Source organism: Harpia harpyja, chromosome 10, assembly GCF_026419915.1.
Source record: "Harpia harpyja isolate bHarHar1 chromosome 10, bHarHar1 primary haplotype, whole genome shotgun sequence".
NCBI classification, from domain to species: Eukaryota; Metazoa; Chordata; class Aves; order Accipitriformes; family Accipitridae; genus Harpia; species Harpia harpyja.
Window position 1 is genome coordinate 23003577 of NC_068949.1, and position 19785 is coordinate 23023361.

General features: G+C 38.4%; 1 protein-coding gene across 5 annotated transcripts in view; it reads right to left on the reverse strand.

The window, feature by feature from the left end:
- The window catches only part of SEC24C (SEC24 homolog C, COPII coat complex component), a 38946-nt gene that overhangs the window by 17810 nt on the left and 1351 nt on the right, over positions 1-19785 (reverse strand). For 2 of the 5 annotated variants that reach the window (XM_052798795.1, XM_052798796.1), the window contains exons 2-8: positions 12878-13080; positions 9839-9925; positions 7128-7269; positions 5959-6137; positions 4483-4932; positions 3057-3187; positions 1680-1748 (exon numbers count right to left, since the gene is read on the reverse strand). In XM_052798795.1, coding sequence (XP_052654755.1) covers positions 1680-1748; positions 3057-3187; positions 4483-4932; positions 5959-6137; positions 7128-7269; positions 9839-9925; positions 12878-13052 — 1233 coding nt within the window. In that variant the 5' untranslated portion in view covers positions 13053-13080. Of the gene's footprint in view, positions 1-1679; positions 1749-3056; positions 3188-4482; positions 4933-5958; positions 6138-7127; positions 7270-9838; positions 9926-12877; positions 13081-17418; positions 19547-19785 lie in introns of those variants that run through there. The other 3 variants (XM_052798797.1, XM_052798800.1, XM_052798799.1) reach the window with 3 other exon arrangements.

Consider the following 19785-nt stretch of genomic DNA (forward strand, 5'->3'; position numbering starts at 1 on the left):
ACATTACTATCTCTAAAAATAAGAAGTCTAAAGCAAATAAGTTTTGTCAAGCAGTCACCTCTCAGTTTGATCTCGAATAGTACTTAATGACTAACAATAAATTACAAGTTGCAAATGTATGTTTCCCCAAGTATTTTGAGTAGTAGCATATTTTGTGTTTTAAGGCCTGATCTGAACTCATAAAAGCCAAACACAGATCAAGAAAGGAATTTTTGGTAGTATTCCCCTGTATACTGGTCCTAGCCAAATTAAAATTAGAAGCTTCTGTAAGCCTCAGGCTGAAGTTCTATAGATAACCTGGCTTTTCCTTTCTGTTATGTTTCCACTGTTTTCATAGTATGCATTTATTTCTAACCACTGTAACTCTGACCTAAAGACAGATGCTTGCAAGCTCCGGTGGAAGTCTTTATTACTCCATGGTGTTCAAGAGTTTGAGATTTGAATTCTGGGGATGTGGATAGTGAAGTTTCAATGGACTTGTCAATGGATCAAGCTTAAACTTCAAAGCCAGCAGAAATCTTAAATTTCTTAGTATTTCAAATTCTTCATTAATGCAAATATGTTTAAGATAATGGAAATGCAATGAACAGTTTTACTTGACTAAAATATCCACTGACCTTTGCATAAGAACAGCAAATTGTAGTTATACACTGTTTTATCTACATTTCCATACTGCTGCCTGAATGAAAGCATTAAAACTAGCAATCATTCTTCTGATCTTACTTTGCCACCAAATACACATGCCTTTGCTTAGAGTAAATTGTGAAATGCCTAAGTTTGCATGGCAGAACTTCTACCCTCTCACTAAGGATTCTAAGTTGCCAGCAAAAAGCCTCCCATAGCATCAGACAGTGACTACTCCAGGATAAATCTAGTCCCATTTCAAAAGTCTACAGACTGACACTGGTGATCTCACCCGCTGGTACCTGTTATATGACTATACGACCAACTTTGACTAAACGAGGAAGAAGTGATACAAGGGTAACACAAAGTCAAACGTGTGTTTTTATTTTCTTCCAATCCAAAAGGTAGCTGCTTTTTTCTTTCTTTAGGTAAGATTCTCTACACATAAACATTAAATTTTCAAATTCAAAATTTAATGGTTATATATGAGCACAGATAATGAGAGAATGTTTATAGCTCCCCATGCCTCATATTAATCTACTAGAAGATTTAGATCAGTAATTAACATCAAAACAAAACAGTTCATCTGCAATTTTAGAACTTCAAAGCATTAGCATGGTACTGGTATATCAACAAGAACAGTAATCAAATTCTGTTCAAAACTGGCAGAAAACATGCCTACAAAGGCTCATGCTATGTGTACGTTAACACGAGACACATATTCTATGGACAATTATACTGATGGCTTACACTGAAAATGCCAGTTGGAATCTGATGAAGGAGATATTCTAAAGATCAGACGAAGTGAGGGGAGACATTCTTCATGATCTGTTTCTGAAACAGTCTGCTTTCTATTGCCTCACCATTCATCAGAGAAGAGAAGATTTTAACAACCTCTTGTGGTGTAATGTTACTCATTTTGATAAGGCAAGCAGAAGACAGCAAGGAAAGGGTAAAGGATTAATGATGGAGGGTTAGTGAGGTGAAGTTCAGGTTTCAGGCATGCACAGATGGTCACCAACACATAGACTACAATTGACATATACAGCACTTACTGGACTAGGAATTGCATCTGGGTCTATTCTGTGCCTGGGTTTCTGCTGAGGTGGCAGCTCATTAAGTTGCTTTTTTTAAAAAATAAAAAGTAAGAGTGCCACAAAAAAAAAAAAAAAAGAAAAGAAAAGAAAAGAAAAGAAAAGAAAAAGAAAAAGAAAAAAGAAAAGAGAATAATAAACCAAAAAGTAACAGTGTTACTTCTCTCTACCCAAACCTGTAGCACTGGAATTAGATACATTTGGACATTGGTTCATGCAACAGGAAACAACAGCTTCTGCAGCATACACCGATCCCAAAACCAGCCTTGCCAGGATATTGGGCTTGGGCTCTGAACACTTTGCTAACAGAGGTAGTGGCTCACGTGCTCATTTTGGTTAGAAATTGGGGATTTATGCTTTAAGAACATGCTAAAATGAAGGCAACTGACACAAGCCATTTGAGATCTCATTTAGTGTAAGAGAAGAGAAGCAGACAAGCAATTAAAGGCTTCTTATATTCTACAAAAAAATACGGTCATAAACTTTACATAAACCTGGAGTCTAAACAGATAATCTTTTTTGAATAGCAATAACTTCTGAACAGCACCAGTCCAGACCTAAGATGTAACTCTACGTTATTTCTATAGTTTTGAAGTAAAGTGATTGCAAGCACTGCACTGGAAAGGTTTCCTGTTATCAAATGACTGTGGCCTTCTGAGACAGTAACAGAACAGCATCAGCAGCAGTAGAAAGAACAGCACAGTAGACTAGTGGCAATAATACTGCCAGGCTTAATATTACTCATCATTGCTAACCATTACACATCACTGCTCGTCCTTTCTCAGAACCTCCATTCTGAAAGATAATCCCAATTTGAGAAGTTGTCCATATTTGACTGAAGTAGTGTCATGACTTAATGACCCCAAAAAACGCTAACCAGCTTTTTGACAGATTATAGCAAAAAGGAAAGGAAAAGCACTACAATCATCTATTAACCATACTTTAAATGTGGATCATACGGTTCATAGACTGTCACCTCAAAACCTGAAATTAGTTCACCTTGGAAAGTCATTAAGAAGGAATCCAGAAATGGAGAAACAAGTTTAATCAAAGCCATCAAGGATTCTCAAAATGTAACATAGTACAGAAAAAGACCTGAGGAATTAGAGCATTGATTTGCATGTGCAGTGCCTTTCTTTAGTCACCAAGAAAAATACTGCTTCTGGGCTTATTCATAAGAAAAGACTGAAGCTGGATATATGACAGAAAAGTAAGCAGGAGAACAGACTGATGTTCTTTGGAACAAGAAACCTGTTTTCAGCTTTGGTCTTTGTCAGTTCTGTTTTATGTAAAGACACTATGGAAGAACTCACACTGGTAAGAACTAAGTAAGCTTACAGGGCTTGGAATGGAATCTGGATCCAAGCGTTTTGGTGGAGGTGGTGGTCCAGGTTGACTTCCATAATTTGGTGTTCCTGGATAGGCTCCTCCATAGTTTGGTTGGGGACTCCTCACCTGCCCAAAGGAACCTTACAAGAAAGGGACAGCAAAATCAAACAATGGCTAATACTAGGTGTTTCCTCATTAGGTACTTCCCACTTTTCCTGTCATCGTCAAAAAAAAAGAAAAAGAAAGTCATGTGCTTTTCAGTTAATTAGGATTAAACACATTTATCACAGTGTTTCAGCTTAGACTGTACATCTCTATCAATAATTCAATAAATTGATGGATACAGTCCTCCTTTAAACCAGACTTAAGGAAACAAGTTTTTAGACTAACATAACTATTTTTAGAATAATACGATTACAATACACATTAAGATCAGGCACTATGAACATTTAAGTTAAATTGCAGAACTGCCTAATAGAAAGAGCACACAGAACAGCCAAACAAGCTAGTGGATGACTCATAATTCCTCAAACTAAAGGTATGCAAGGAGTTCTCTCAGGCAGTTTTGGCTTGTCTGAAATTACAGTAATAAGTTAATGTGTGATTATCTCTTTTGTTTTGTAACTACATGAAGTTATTTCATATTACTTTAGACAATTTCAGTCAGTTATGTAATAACAGCATGATTTACCCCATTAGTGTTTTTACAGTTCATAGCAATTTGGACAGATATTTTTAAGTAATTTACCTGGCCAGTCGTGCAAAGCTGCACAGGGGATGGGATTCTCAACCCTGACACTTGCACCTGATTACTTTATCCTAGCTATCTGTAAATGTTATTGATTAAAAATCAACCAAAACTGTTTGTAATTCAGAAAGCTTAACTGATATTACTTCTAAGCACACACAAAATGTGAAAGGTTCTACAAGGATAAAAATACACAGTTTTGCAAATTAAAGAAGAAAAAGTAGCCACTCCTTTTCAATGTTTAACAACTCCTCTCATACAGGTTGTATATGCACACTGGCCACAAATCTTAAAAAAAAAAAAAAAAAAAAAAAAAAAGGCTTTGCAGAATTTCAAATCTCTACTTTTGAACAGATGAGGGTGCAGACATCAATTTAAAGATCATAAAATTTTGATCACAAATTCTTGTAGTATTATGGCACTAATTACTAAACAACTTTTTGGCCAAGTAAGCTAGGATTCCTTTAGTTACATTAATCTGATTAAAACCTGTATGACAAGTATCTTAGAATGACACATCCTATTGTTTATCTTGGATTTGTCCTTCAGACAGGACCACAAGGAAACAAGAAGAAAGCTTTGAAGTGCAGCCAGGAGCCCACAAGTAACAAACCTGAAATCCAGTTCTCAGTTTGCAGCACACGGAGAACACACGTGACTCACAATTCCTATACTAGGAATACTCACCGTTCTGCTGCATTTGGTATCCTGGCTGAGGAGGATGAGTGGGAGGAGGTGGTCCATGGAGGCCACTCATGGGAGGCCCAGGGTGCGGCCCTGACATAGTTGATGGAGGTGGTGGTGAGGATACATGATTAGGCTGGGACGTTGGTGGTCCAGCAACTGTCTGCCCAGGCAGTGGTGGGCCTGGCATGGTAGGTGGCCTTGGGGCACCTGTGCTAGGAGGGTAAGAGGAAGGTCCAATCCCTGCAGAAGAGGGAGGTGGGACAAAACCAGGGACTTGAGTAGGTAGGCGTTGAGTTGACATTGGTTGACCAGGAAACAGGGGCTGTGCCAAAGGAAGACCCTGAGACACACTGGTAGGAGAGGGTCCTTGGCTCGCAGTGTAAGGTGTGTAGAGACCAGATCCTGTTGCACTAAAGCTTCCTGAGACTGGGGGAACCGATGTTGAGGGACCTGATAAGAAAAAGATATAACACCATTTTCTTCTATCCTCAAGACAAATAAGATGCAAGCAAAAGCCATTTGCTCTAGATCATCTAAATAGGTCCACCACTTCCTCATCTTTAGATGGACTTGCCACTACTAAGAGACAAACCTTAAGTGAACACCCTCCTAAATTGATCAGAGCGCTGAAACTTCTCCAAGGGATCTGAAACTTGATAGTTCCTTCATTGTCCTCTCTCTCAAAGTCTGAGCTTCTTATTTTACATAATCAGAATACATTTCAGGATTCATGGCCAGAAAAAAGAGGCAAAGCCAGGAGTATGCCAAACAAGAACCACGAAAAGTCTGTCTACTGATTTCTTGAACTGAATTAAGTTTGTATCTTGAACTCCACACTAAGTTGGAGCCTGTAGTTCAAGAATGGTTTTGAGCTTCATGGAGACCAGCTTACACATACTAAAGACAAATCTCTAGTCTTCAATTAAAAAAAAAAAAAAAATCCTGTAATCTACAGCAGTGGGACTGTAGATCTAATACAATAAAACACAATATCTAAATTCAGTTTATACTTTTTAATTAAGTTTCTTCTCAACTTCCAGTAAAACCCTTCACAAAATCAGTCAGAGTAATTTCAGCCCTTTGTGATTTACTGAGTCCTTTTTCCTTCTTTTTTTTTTTTGACTGGACTGCTGCACAACAGTGGCAAGACATGTAGACTCCAACAGCTTACTTAGGAATAGACTGGTTTTGTGTTTCACACCAAGATTCACCTAGCTGAGGAGAAATATTATTGCTTTCTTTTGTTACTCACATCCTGCAGTACTTCCTGCACTGTCCCCTACAATAGTCTCAGTGCTGTTTTCCCCGATAATGACCTTATCAGTCAAGGAAACTACCATTTACTATGGCATATGTCAACACCCAGAGAATTCCCATCACCATATGGTAATGAATCATTGATAAGAGCAAATCTTTTATGAAATTATTAGCATAAATGAAAAGCAATAGCATATTTCTGTAGCCAGGAAACCTCACCATAGCCCAGTCCAGCTGGGGGAGGAGCAGAGGCTGTAGTACTGCCAATTGTCATCCCTGCCATGTGATTGCTGAGCTGCTGTACACTTGCTGGGGGTGGACCGTATTGCTGGAACGTAGCTGTCTGGCTGACAGGCGTGGGTGCTGAGCCTGGCAGAAACGGCTGAGAAGCAGGTGGCCTGAGAAAGAAGATAAGAAACTTCACTGGATTCCCCATTATATGAGCAGTTACAATTCTCTGTGCCTTTTGAAACTGTTCTACCACATAAACACTAGCTGGGTCTCAATTATTTACATGAAGCACCGTAGCTCAGTTTTGGAAAAATAATTACATATCCTGCATGGATCTGAATCCCTTTCATAAAAAAAAAAATCTATTAGTTCTTAAAATAGAAATTCTATGTTTATAGCATTGTTTTTGTTAATTCCATTTTAGTTATTGCAACAAATCAGAAATACTGCAACAGAATCTACACGGTGAGCAACAGTAAGGCCTGCACAGCTATGTAAGAATGCTCTGTTGCTCAAAGGATTTGGACTCTCCATCTGACAGTGCTGAGCTTAACCAAAAGGAAAACAAAAACAACTACCTTTCCCCACAACCAGTAATCAGAATGAAGCAGTGAGGACTGTTGCTACTTTCACCACAGAGGTAATGGCAGTATCTTTCCAGAGATGATGCCCAAGAGCTTTAGATGAAGATAACTCAGGGATCCATAATGGACAGAAAAGGACCCAGAACCAATACTAAGGAATTACTCAGTAATGACAGACAGCAACATGCTCCAGAGATCAGTTCACACTGCCAAGGAATCAAATACTACAGCTGTGTGGATGCAACTGTATTAAAACAAGACAGATTATGGGAACCTGAAAACTCCTTATGGGAAAATGACAACCACAAAGAAAATCTTTGGAGAAGTTGTTGTGATCTGTCACTGACGTCGGCTCACATCCTTCCAGAAGTTTTTCATCCTCCGAGATTCTTATTGTCTAACAAATATCCCTATGGCAAAATGTTGTTCCAAAACAATAAGGAAGCAATAAAGAAAGTCAATGTCCACCACAGGAAAAACAAAGCGTTTCATTTGTTTTGGCCCCTAAAGAGGTCTACAGCTAGCATAGGTCTACTAAGGCAGGCCTTTGTTATGATTTGCTCTTGTATGTACCTCTGCATCGGGGCTGCTGAGGCTGGAATCCCATTCTGCACATCTCCATGTCCAAACTGACTGTATGCCAGGTGGCCAGAAGGAAGAGATGCCCCAGAGGCTGGAGGGGGAGCTCCAGATGTTGGAGGGGCTCTTAATGAACCTACAGACATAAGGAGAAAAAAAAAAATTAAAAAAAAAAAAAAAATCACAAATTACTCATAGAAACAAGGCCTTGAACCAAGTACCAGGAAAAATCTGGGAAATAAAAAAAGTGCAGAAAACAGTTTAGTGGTGGCCAAAGTGATATATCAATACTCCACGAGCAACAAATAATTTATACAACCATATTAGAAGCAGCTAAACTGAAAGCACAAATATTTTTAGCCAGTGTCACTAGTCACCATCTCCACACAGACCAAGTAGAAAATATGTACTGTGGAGGGTCTTCAAAAGACAATTCATCTTTTGATAAAGAAAAAATCATTATCTTATCAGTAAGGTATTAAATTCTTCTCCCTCCAAGTCCAATTATTTTTACCCAGACCAAGGAGAGTATTCACATGGAACCTAATGTTCATTACAGGTCAATTTTCCCTACTTGAAAGGTAAGCAGGTTATGTGAGAAGATTCAGTTTTCAAAAATTACATCTAACTGCTTTAAATATAACATAATGGCGGCCACCACAGACTGTTCTTCCCAGCCTCTCAGGGTTGGAGGCTAACGCAAATATTTCCTCATCTTTGAGACTGAACTGCTTCAGGCACAGCCCAAACATATTTGCCTCAGAAACAAGTATTCGCACTTTCCACAGACCGCACAATGCTGGATACAATACCAGCAGACCAACTGCAGTGTCTACTTCCAAAAAAGATAATATAAACTTCTATTGTAATGATATCATATTAAAAATGCTGACAATCAGAACAACCATATGACCCTGCCAGCTAACCACAAGGGAACATATTTCACACATGGGGTATCGTTAAATACAGATGACTAAACTGCCCCATGAGACCAGGGCAGCACATACACACTGTTATACCTCTCTGACAGTGACTGGTGTGACAAGTTTAAAAGGGACTCCGAAACCTTCTTGTGAGAAACCATTATGAAATAGGAAATAAGAGAAGCCAGTTCTCAATTCTACAGTATAAATTTATACACCAAAGCATGAGGTTTCAACTCATATATATTTTTACCTTATCTGCTACATGTAATTCTTAGTAAGCTTGTGGATGTAAATTCAAGGAAGAAATTAACTAGACCTTGTATGAATAACCAGTAATTTCTTGGGGCTTTTTTCTTTATTACTAAACCTCCTCCTGTTCTTCATTTTGAGACTTAGGACTTAATTATTTCCAGAGACATTTATTATTTTTATATACCTTCACCTCCTTAAATCTTGTCTTTTCTAAACTACTGTTACAGCACCTTGATTTTACTGTTCTCTGGCTAAGCATTTCCTGTTCTCTATTTGTATGTTGTGTGGCATTTCTATTTCTGAATGTCTTTTGTGATACCTTTTCACTTAATTTGACATACTTTCGTCTATTTTGGAATCTCTTTCTTTTGATAGTACATGTAAACTGTTTGGCATTGTTATCTTTTGTCTCTGAAAGCATATTTAATGCAATTCCTGGAGGGATCCTACATTTTTTTTTTTTTTTACATTAAGTTAACTTTTCCCCCCCTCAACTTTAACAGGCATACAATTTGACAAATACATGCTTACTTCAGAAAGAGCTTCTGAAGTCTTCTTTTTCTAGTTCTTGTCACAAATATACTTCTGTAACTATTACCACAGACTGCTCAAATAGCCACTGAAAAAAATTCACTTGAACAGGTATGAATATCTAGTGGTTTATTAGCTTAAGATTCATTAGTCTTGAAGAATCCTGAAGGTCCCCGTCAACACCTTTGAGATATTGCTCTTACTCATCACAGACCTCAAAATGGAGGTAGATTACAGCAAAATGGGAAATGCCTGTGATTTTACTCAAAGCCCCGAGACTATACGGTCTTGGCCCAGTTCTGACACCCTACTCTTCTAAGCAAATTGATGCTGCTGGAAATAGCTCTTTCAAAATACCACTAGTTGGAAAGAAGGAAAAATACAGTATGATTTCTTGCAGTGTTTTTAATTCTTACATCTTGATTGCTAGGTTTGCAAAAGTATTTCCTTCTTCAAGCCACAGCTTTTGGAATCATAATTATTCCTAACATATATTTGGTTTCTATGCTATAGCCAAAGAAGCTAAAAACCTTTTTTTCCCCTTAAATGAAGGCCCAAGTTACAAAAATCTCATGACTTCCAATAACCTCCTGGTGCTTGGGGAGATTTTTCATTTCTTCCTTGCAATGCTATAATTTCAAACCTCACGTTTTAGTTCTCTCTCAAGTGGGAGACTGCACTCTTTTAAACTAAGGATTCTCCCTGACAGAACCTGAATGGGCCAATTCAGGTTTTGAAATCGGTCTTCAGAAAACATTAGTCACAAGACAGGTTTTACCTACAAATCTGCATAAGAGATTTCTACTAGGACTATTTCTTCATATCCTATTTATGTTTCTGGAGTGCTGCCTACAAATAGATTGGGAAGTGTCCTACCCACCTCTGCCTGAATAACCAGGTACCCACACCTTTGAGATAAATATCCATATTAAATGGGAACTTGGCACAGAAGAAGTGGCACAGCACAAACACTCCCACAGAAAGGACACCATTTACCTATGAAATTAGGTGCAAGAGAAGAAGTGTCAGAGTTGAGAGATACAGGAGAGCCCTTCGAAGGGAACCCCAAGGAAGGAAAGTAACCTGGAAAGACAGAATACACCAGTAAATCAAGCTTGAGAGAAAGAACCAAGAGAGAGTGTTTCCAATGCTGAGGACAGTCTGCAGTGCAGAAAATATCATATACATAAAATCTCACTCTTCTACAACGCATAACATCAATCACCAACACAGTTCATATATCAACATTAATACAAGTGTTAATAGTATTGTAAAGTGAGTCTATGTAAAACAATCCAGCGGCAGCCTAATTGTTACTGGTATTCAGATAATTGCATTTGCACTTTCAACTGCATGATCTCATCAGAAGGAAACTGACAGACTGACTGTAAGACTGGTAAAAAGTTGTCTTGGCTCTTTCAACATACTCATAGCAAGAAGCAGCTATTTTCAGCTAGCAGCACAGTACTCCGCTTCTGGTCCCAAGCAAGACTAGCATCACTGGCACAGCATTCCCACGTTTCCATTAGTTAGAGCTGGAGTTTGTCACAAATCAGATGCTAAAGACTCCCTGACTGAGGATGGCATCTGCTCCCAACACTTCTCCACTCAGTCCTCCAAGCAATTTTATTGTTATTTTTAAAATAAATCCCTAAGACATCTGCTTTGAGATCACAGAATAACATTGGCAGTTTTCCTTTTACCCCTCAGTGTTCACTAAATTCTTGTCACTCTAGTGCCTCTGAAATTAATTCTCTCTCCTCTACGTTATGCAGCTGCAACAGGTCTTGCTACAAAGACCTGCAATAAACATAATGGGAGTAGAAAGGATAACTGTCACTATCTTCACTATCACCTGTCTGCTCTCTTTGATAATGCATTGTTTGTTTGCCACTCTCTTCCACCTGGATGTCATATTCAGCAGCTATCAACTGGTCAACTTCTGGCTGTTGTGCTAGTGCTCTGAATTTTACATTCCTTCCTTCTAAAGATAGGAATCCTGGATTTACAGTAACAGGTCCAGAATGCACAACTTGACAACTGCCATTTCCTTAATACAGTCTGCTAAGTCTAGGAAGGATGGTCTCAGAAGAAAAGATGGAAGAGAAATCTCCACAAACCATGGGTGGTCTTTGCCTGATATATCAATAAAGTACAAGAGATACTACTTAAGAGTAGTGCAATACATTTTTGTTGTCCAAATGAGACCACCTTGTTGCCCTCAGTGTTACACTACCTTTCAATCATTACTAGCACAAACAAAAATCTGCATTTTTAAACTGCACAAGTTCATATGCATGTTATCAAGCTTTCTAGGTATGTCCTTACTGAGCTGTCATGAACCACATTTCTGTTGTTCTAAAATTAAAAAAGGCAAAACAGAAATAATTCAGAAGGAAAAGAGTTCGCTCCCTTAAAAGAAATGCTTTTCAGACTTGTAAAGTCTAAAAAGTTCTTGAAGTATCTGATGGAAGATGCTTATCAGTTTCTTTTCACAAACATCCTTAACATTCTTCACACTGCCAACAACCAAAACCTGTTTTCTGTTAATAGCTGCACTGATGAAACTTTTCCAACAAATCTGTAGTAATCTTTGTCCTTCTTGAATCTCCTTCTCTCCCTCACTGAAGTCCTATTTCTCCCCATTCCTTCCATGGGACAGGAAACACTAGTTAGTCAATGGCTACATTGAGCAGCGAAACAGCACTCAATGGCTGAGCTCTGCGTTGGTCTTCCCAGGAAGCAGGGTTTCTTTCCTCTGCCCAGTGCTGATCTTCATTACTTTTATAGGAATTTAAGCCTTCTGTGAAATTAGTTCAAAACTCACAGATTAAAAGTGCTGTTGGAAGAGATTTATTGAGAGGAGAGGAAGAAGAGGATTAAGGAAAGAAAAGGAAGGTGGAGCAATTGAATAACCCATTCTTTAGCACACCACACTAACTCTTCTGCTCCACTACCCTGCTAACTCCAGACGAAAAGCCCAACAGGGTAATTATTCAGCTCCCAAATTTCAGTTTCCCACTTCTGTTAGTTTCAGGACAACTATAGGCACTCAATTGTTCTATCCTTCTCATTGAGTTTGGTTTAAAATTCAAGCAGCTGCAAAAAATTCAAGATGTACTTGGAGGGGAGAATAAGAGAGAGACCATTAGCATGATTACCATATTCCTCATTTCCTTAGAATACCAATCTGAAATCTAAACAAACATTTCAGAGTGGAAGTTCATGTTGTGCTTATCTGAATCCATCCACATGATTTTGAAAGGCAAAAACACTTCTACTCAATGCAATAGTATTTTCTCTTCTACATTTCAGATGTTAAAGTCACTATTGATCTCCCAAAGCAATTCAGGTACTTGGAAACAAAGACTCCTAAAGTTCTTTAATAATTTTAAGTTAGCCTTTCTTTTGAAAACAGGAAAGAAAAGTTGAACAACTTCCTTTCTTTCTTCTTTTTTTTTTTTTTTAAACAAAACCAACAAGTGATATGATCCTGCAGAACCAGGGAAATTCTGGAACACATTAGCTTGCCACATGTCCACAAACTTTCCATTGATTTTAAAGGCTTTAGAGAAAATAGCTCCAAATACGCTTTCTGCCTAAAGTTTATGTATAATCTTTCAGGATGGAGTGCAGATCTTTCTATAGAATAACAAAAGGCAGTCTCAGTTATAAATTGTTACAGTCCCTAACTGCTGCCACTCAGCATAACCTCATCAGGAAGACTGTCCTAGTCAGGTGCTTCAGTACCATGGGAGCAGAGACACACAGAAGAAAAGCAGGCTGTACTTCTCAACATGTTAGTTTTATGAGCTATTAAAAGAAGAGTAAGCCCTACTAAAATGGACAAACAACAGAACAATAACCTCAGAATGTACAGGAAGAACATGATTTTTAACATCATGTAAGCTACATACAGAAGAAAAGATAATTGCTACCACAAAATAAAGACTAACAATAGGAAGCATACAGAAAAAATTCCACGCACGCAACAATTCACAGGTTATCAATCATTAAGTTTTGACTGAGAAGTACCTTGTGGAGGGACTGGCTGTTGATATCCTGGCATCGGACCATTATAAGCTCCATATTGCGACTGAGGAACCCCTGGCAATGGCTGTCCTCCGTAGGCAGGCTGCTGGTATCCCTGATATCCAGGCTGAGGTTGCCCGTAAGGAGGCCCTGTGTGAGCTTGCTGGTTTACACTCATTGTATTCACATCCCCAAACTAATCTCACCTGCAAAAAGTGGGGGGAAAAATGACTTTTAGCAGACATAAAACCAAACTGGCCAACTTCCCGACTGTTTTCACAAAAATGAGAGCTCCTGAGATACTAGGGAAGGTAAAACATTAATGGTAATTTACTCTTGCACAGCAATTTTTTCAACTAAGATAAAATCTTTACAAGAGCTAGTTAGAAAGCAATATTTTCAGAAACTATGTTTTCTAATCAACTTATTCACTGCTTCATCCTGGTTAGACTTGTGATCATCTTCTTAGAAAAAGATACCATAATTTGCTATTTCATAGCAGATGATTACCAAACTTCCTGAGACACCTTACAAACTACTTCAACCTCACGGAACATCAGACCAACAGAAAACAGATTTCACGACATAGATGAGAGATTCCTTAACAGAACACTTCAATAACACTGAACAAGTTCAGCTTTCATCTCTATGTTAGTCTACTTGATCATGTTTCCTTGCTACGAGCAACACACACTTCATCATTCGCAAAGGCTGCTTCTTGAAGTGTTTGACAGAATCCAGAACAGGACCAATATAGGGGGTTTTGGCCTTTTTTTTTTTTAAACAATAGATGATTTAAAGTCCTTGTTATGTACATAGATTTCAGAAAACTAAGATATTCCAAAAGCAGCATGTTCACCTAAGAAAGATGTTCAAAATGGAAAAGCATCACGGGCAAAGATGTCACTAAAGGAGTTATACAAAAGTGTAAGATGTGAAACAAAGCATCAGAGACAGGAAAGATGTTTCTTAGCAAAAGTTATGCAAGAAATCTTGCCTAACAGGCAGATTCCCAATTCCTCTAATTAACTGTCTAAAGAGATTGACTAACTTTATAAAGAGAAAAACAGAAACAGCATTGGGAGACCCCAAACCAAGCAGGCAATTCTTACAAAACCACAGTACCAAGCAGGCAGATAAGCCACAGAACCCCTGAGTTGTGGAAAACCAAGGAGATGACTTCATGGGCAGGAGATTCCCTCCTGGCCTATTTCTCAGGGATATTTTGCATCCCCTGTACTCTTTTGGACACTCCATATGTCACTGTTACCCTCTTCAGCTAAGACTATCTACACTAACACTGTAAAGAAATGTGTGCTTAGAATAACTTAATTTTTACTAAAAACTTCCAATTTATATAAAAATGCAAAGGTAAGGTAAAGCAAATAACTAATGTTGCCCTCATATTTTGCTCCAAACTCTATGATGAACTGTGCGTTAAAGATACACAGTAAATCTTAACACAGAGGAGACATACAGCTGCAACAGCCACCAGCCAGTTGAGGCAAATCCCAACGAGGAATCTACAGCTTAACTCAAGCGGGTAACAAACACCTGAGCTGTTTTACCTATATATTGATTAGAGTATGCCAACCGTTGCTGAGGTTGGTTCATCACATTACCAAAAATATGATGTCAAAGCGTTATTTCAAAAGCTGACACCACAGCTGTACAACAAAGGTACTAAAATAACTACAGCTCTGTAAGAACCATTAACATAGAAATTCTTTCAGATCCATATATAGAATAATAGGAAAATACATATATCACAACAGAGCAATCTAATTATTTAGAGAAGCTAGCATAATACATACGTACTACATTTAACCTCCTGTAGCTAGTAAACATGACAATCAATATTAAGAATGCTAATGCTTACTCTGAAATTAGATATTAAACTTTATATGAAAAGAAATACAGTTTTATATTTTTATTCTTCAAGCTGTATAAAGGTAATGATAGGGCTTTTGTTTAGAAAAAGAACTTAACTGAAATATTTAAAGCTAATTTGCTCTTGAAAGTAACATATAGTATCATTTGCAACAGCTTACAACAGTGTAACAGAATTTCTGTTCAGCCTACAGTGCTTTTAAACATGATTACACATGATAAACATGACAGCAAGAGAGTAACTTCTGAACATTCTGGTTTCCCCACATCACCTTTGACTTAGTTCTGCAGAACAATCTAACCTGAGCGGCTATGGGGCCAGGAAATCTGGACTTTGGGACCTGCTCCCTTCCCAAGTTCCCCTGAAGGTTAACCTCTTCCTCCCCAGGCAGGCAACCAGTGTCACCATATTGCAATCATAGCCCTACCACCTCCTGTTCAGTGCAAGCAGTAAAGCAGTAGACTTCCTCCTGCAAAGGTGGGGTAAAGGGAAGGGAGGACGCGGTGAGACGACTGCTCTACCCACACACCTTGGAACATCGGGGCAGGACTTCCTGCCAAGGAAGGAGGGCTGCCTTCTCTTCTTCCTGCGCCCGACTATTGCTTATTGGATTGTGCATGAGGAAGTTGGCTTCTAGTAACTGCTCCTACAAACAGGTCCTTCCTCCAGGAAGAGCTGCAGGCAAAGTAGCAGCATCCTGCAGGATACCTCCTGAGCTATAATCATCAAGACACTCTTCACAAGCTACACCTACAGAAATCCACGAACAGATCTAATGTTTGAACAAGGAATTACTACAGGGCAGGAAATCAATCTTTCATGCTTTTTTTCTTCTTGGTTTTTTTTGTTTTTGTTTTTTTTTAAAAGCATGATGGGGCAAGAACTCAAGCATGTCCCCTGGAAACCACTTCTGACATACTGTTTTGAGTGTATACTCAAGTAAGTGACCTTACCTGATGATCTTTCACTATTCGCTTTTCAGCCTTCCCTCCCCTCCCTCACATGAATATCAGTATTTCCCGCTTGAGCAGGTGATATCTGTTGGCTTGTTTCTCTCTCCACAATAATACTGAAACCAAGAGGTAAGCTCATTTAATGCAACTCTTACAGACAAAAAGAGTTTTGAGATCATTTCCTACACTTTCTATGGAAAAAGTAGCTACACAAAGGAGATGGTTCTAACTCAATGTCCGAACTGAAAGGTAGATATCCCTCAGAGCTTTAGCTAGCCAATGTGGCAGCCAGCACAGGCTAATCTCCACCATAGCACTAGCTGGTGCTTGTTCTATACTGGCAGTTGGGTCAAGGAGGGAGCTGGAAAGGAGGAGGAAGAATCAAGAACAAGCCCGGTGTTGAAGCTCGGGACAAGGCTGCTTCATTATTTTGGTTGCTCAGCTTCCTCTAAACGTAAGGCTAGTGGTATGCTTGCTCATCACTGATGTGGAATACCATACAGGACAGGGCCAAGAGTATCTACCTCTAAGAAGGCAGAAGACAGTGTCCATTTTCCTTCTCCCCCAGTACAAGTTATTTGTATGAAACAGCATTCATTTTGTCTCCAGTCAAAAAATACATATGTAAATTAAAACCTGATCACTTGAAGAGATATGGGGAAAGGGAGAATTTTATGCTGTCTTATGACATGAAGAAGAAAAAAAAAAAAAAATCACAGAAAGAATGAAACACATCCACCAGACACGGAGAAACAGAGAAAACAGGCTGTTTGACTTGATAAAAATACTGAGGATATTCCTTTGCATGTAGTAACACATTACCAAACTAAGCCAAACATAATATTAAAACACGCTGTTGAACATCATATTACTACTCAGCAGTAACAATACACAAAGCTCAAATAAGAAGGACTCATGCTATTGGGAAAATAATATGACAAGTGGTCATTACTATAAATAACAAAAAATTTCCTTGCAAGGCACGAAGCAGTCACTCTATACTGTTTTCTATTCCTCTGTATAAAGGCAGTTTACCATGGAAGTTTTGGTCAAAATAGTTGCACAGCTAAAATTCATACTGGAAAGCTGTTATACAAGACAGAAAACAGTGCTGATCAGCAACAAACTGATAGGAGAAAAATACACAGTAATATTGGGGGTTGGGTGGGTGGAAATCTATTAACTATTACAATAGTTTCCAGATTTCTTAGTATCCAAACAAAGCAGACTACAATGCAGTTTTTATGGCCTGTTTTTTTTTTAAAAAACTAGTGATTCATATGAGCTTGTTTCAATCAGCAAATCTCCCAAATCACTGAAAACTGCATATTCATCATTTTTATGGTCTGGATTCACTGTTAATTCCCTTTTGAAACCAAAAAGCTTGATCTCATCAGTTCTTGACCGCTTTCTAAACGAAATGCATACAGCAAAATTACTTTCCTTCAGAAAGATGCTAGTGCCTTTTTTACTGGTCCCAGGGAAATAAAAGGCTTGTTTGTTTCAACTTCTGGGGAGACTGGTCCTTAAAAAAAAACAAAACAAAAAACCCCACCAACAACATGGCCTCCTATATTATGCTGAAAATGAAGGAAATATTTGTACTTAATTTCTGAACACAGAAATCAAAACCATTTCCAAAAGATGGGACAGAAGGGGACAATCAGCATCCTCAGAGACCAATTCAAAATATTACCTACAGTGCTTTTAATGGTTCCATTCTGCAACTTTCTGGAGAAGTAGCAAAAGTTATGCTATCCTTAAAAAGACCTAGACTCTGGAGCTAAGAACACTCTTCTGAAATGCAGTTGTCCTTGCTTTTGTTTCACCAACAGCTTGACTAGGTCCCCTACAAGCACTCATGGAACACTTGGTTCTTTTCAGATACAAGAAACCCCTGTTTTGTTTTTTTTTACAGAAAATCCTGGAAGAGAAGCTCACATCCTGGAAGTCAGAGACTGGCAATTGATCTGGAAGCACTCAGGCCATTATAATAAATGCCTCTGATACATTTATCCAAATCAATTCAAATGACGCTACTGGAACTGACCCTCCAATTCGGTTGGTTTTTTGTGGTGGTCTGTCTTTCCACCTGGGCAGATTCTCAACTTGTCACACCATAGGTAATATTTTCTTCATCTATGCATTTTGAGTCACTGACAGAAACATCTTTTTTAACAGTTCATGAGAGGTGTAAGACACGCAGTTTTCAAAATGAAACTTTACAACTGAGTATCAGTGAAAATCCAGAAGCCACCACATTTTCACTGAAGACACTTTCAGGAGAAGAAAGGATAGATTAGCTGCTAGAACTTCATGACACAACAGGTACTGGAGCAGATTTTTGCAGCCCAGTCTTTCCTGGGCTGATTCAAAGAGGTCTTTCAGGCTTCAGGACATAAAAATCACATTTCACATCTAAGGTGTAATCACTTCTATGTTCTTCTAAAGAAGGGCCACATTAAACCCTGTTTTGTTAGGCTGATTCATCATCTTGGGCAAGGTCCCATATAACTTACAAGTTACGAGAGTGAAAGTGATTAAAAATTGAATTAAAAAAAAGCTTAGTCTTGACCTTACCTTCAACCTACCACTATTTCCAACCCCTGCCACCACCACCAGATTTTTACTTCAATAACATTTTGTACTGCTTGTTGACTTAAGTCTCCTGGTGGGACTGATTTACATCTCTATCTCTGTAATAAAGATTTAAGAAAAGATTTCAAAAAATGCTCATTGAGTGTTGCTTCTGGAGAGCAGCCCTGTGGAGGCAAGAGTCACTAAAAACATGACATCAACAAAATCACAGTGAAAGATTTCTCTCTTCCTTAGCTACCTCCACATACAAATTACAACATGTGAAGTCATCTGACTCATTTCTGTGAACTTTGCACAAGTATAATTGATTAGGAAAAGGTACAAGAGTAGTTTAAAGTTTAGAGAAGAGGCCAGAAGGAAAAATGGATGAATAGGAATATATAGAATAAGACTAAAAAACATGTTATAATACTAAACAAGTTTTCTTCACATGCATTGTAACACGACCATCTTCATCCAAAATTTCTGTACTCTGACTTCCTCTACACAAATATGCATTATGCAATTCCCATCACTTGCAAGAAACAAAAAAGCTCAGAATTAGCTTTTCCTGACACATACTGCCCAGTTTATACTGCCTTTTAGTGCTTTCTATGTTAACAATGAATCTTGCTGAACATATAAGAACAAGCTCTATCTTCACAATTCATCACTAACACAGCTTTTCCAACCTAAAGAACAAGAAACATCCACCTTCTCGCTTCTGTGGAGACCTTGCTGTTGATCACTTTTAGTGACTCTTTGTACCTTGCCCTTCCTTAGCCAACCATCAATTTTTCCTTGGATTTTTGACCTTCCTTCTGATAATAAGTGTTACAGGAAGAAAATATAGTCCTACAGTAGCAGAAAACATTCAAAGAAGTACAAGCATCAAACGATTCATTAAAGAAATAATCCTTTAGACATCTGTTCACTGCTATAACTCAGCTTTCAGCCATGAAATTAGAACTTGGAGTGAATGTGACAGCATATTAAAAAGAAATTTTCCTTATATTGATGTCCACTTCACAGTCTGTCTATAGCAATAAACAATGCTGAGTGTTACAGCTTCAAGCAGAAAAGGGTAGTTCCAGAAGGAAGATCCTTTTCCACACAAAAATGGATAGAAATGCTTATGCTTCCACAGACAGTGTATATATGTGATTGAAGGTAAGTCTCCTCTGAAGAGAGAGGCTCTGGAGTTTTGGGCCACATATATTCCTATCCAGCCCATAACCTGAACACCTACTCTATGAGAAGAAGGGGGGGGGGGGCAGGGAGGTTAAAGGCAAAGTCCCCTAAACCTACTCAGGACAACTTCATATTCATCATATTCATAAACAGTAAGGACTTTAGGACAAAATCAGCAATGAGTCACCTCCCATTCTAGTGGTGTGATTTTACACTGCTCGTAAACAACAACAAAAAAGACATTGCATGTTCTGTCTCATTGTATTGTATGGCAATTTCTCTCCCTCTAACATCCCCCC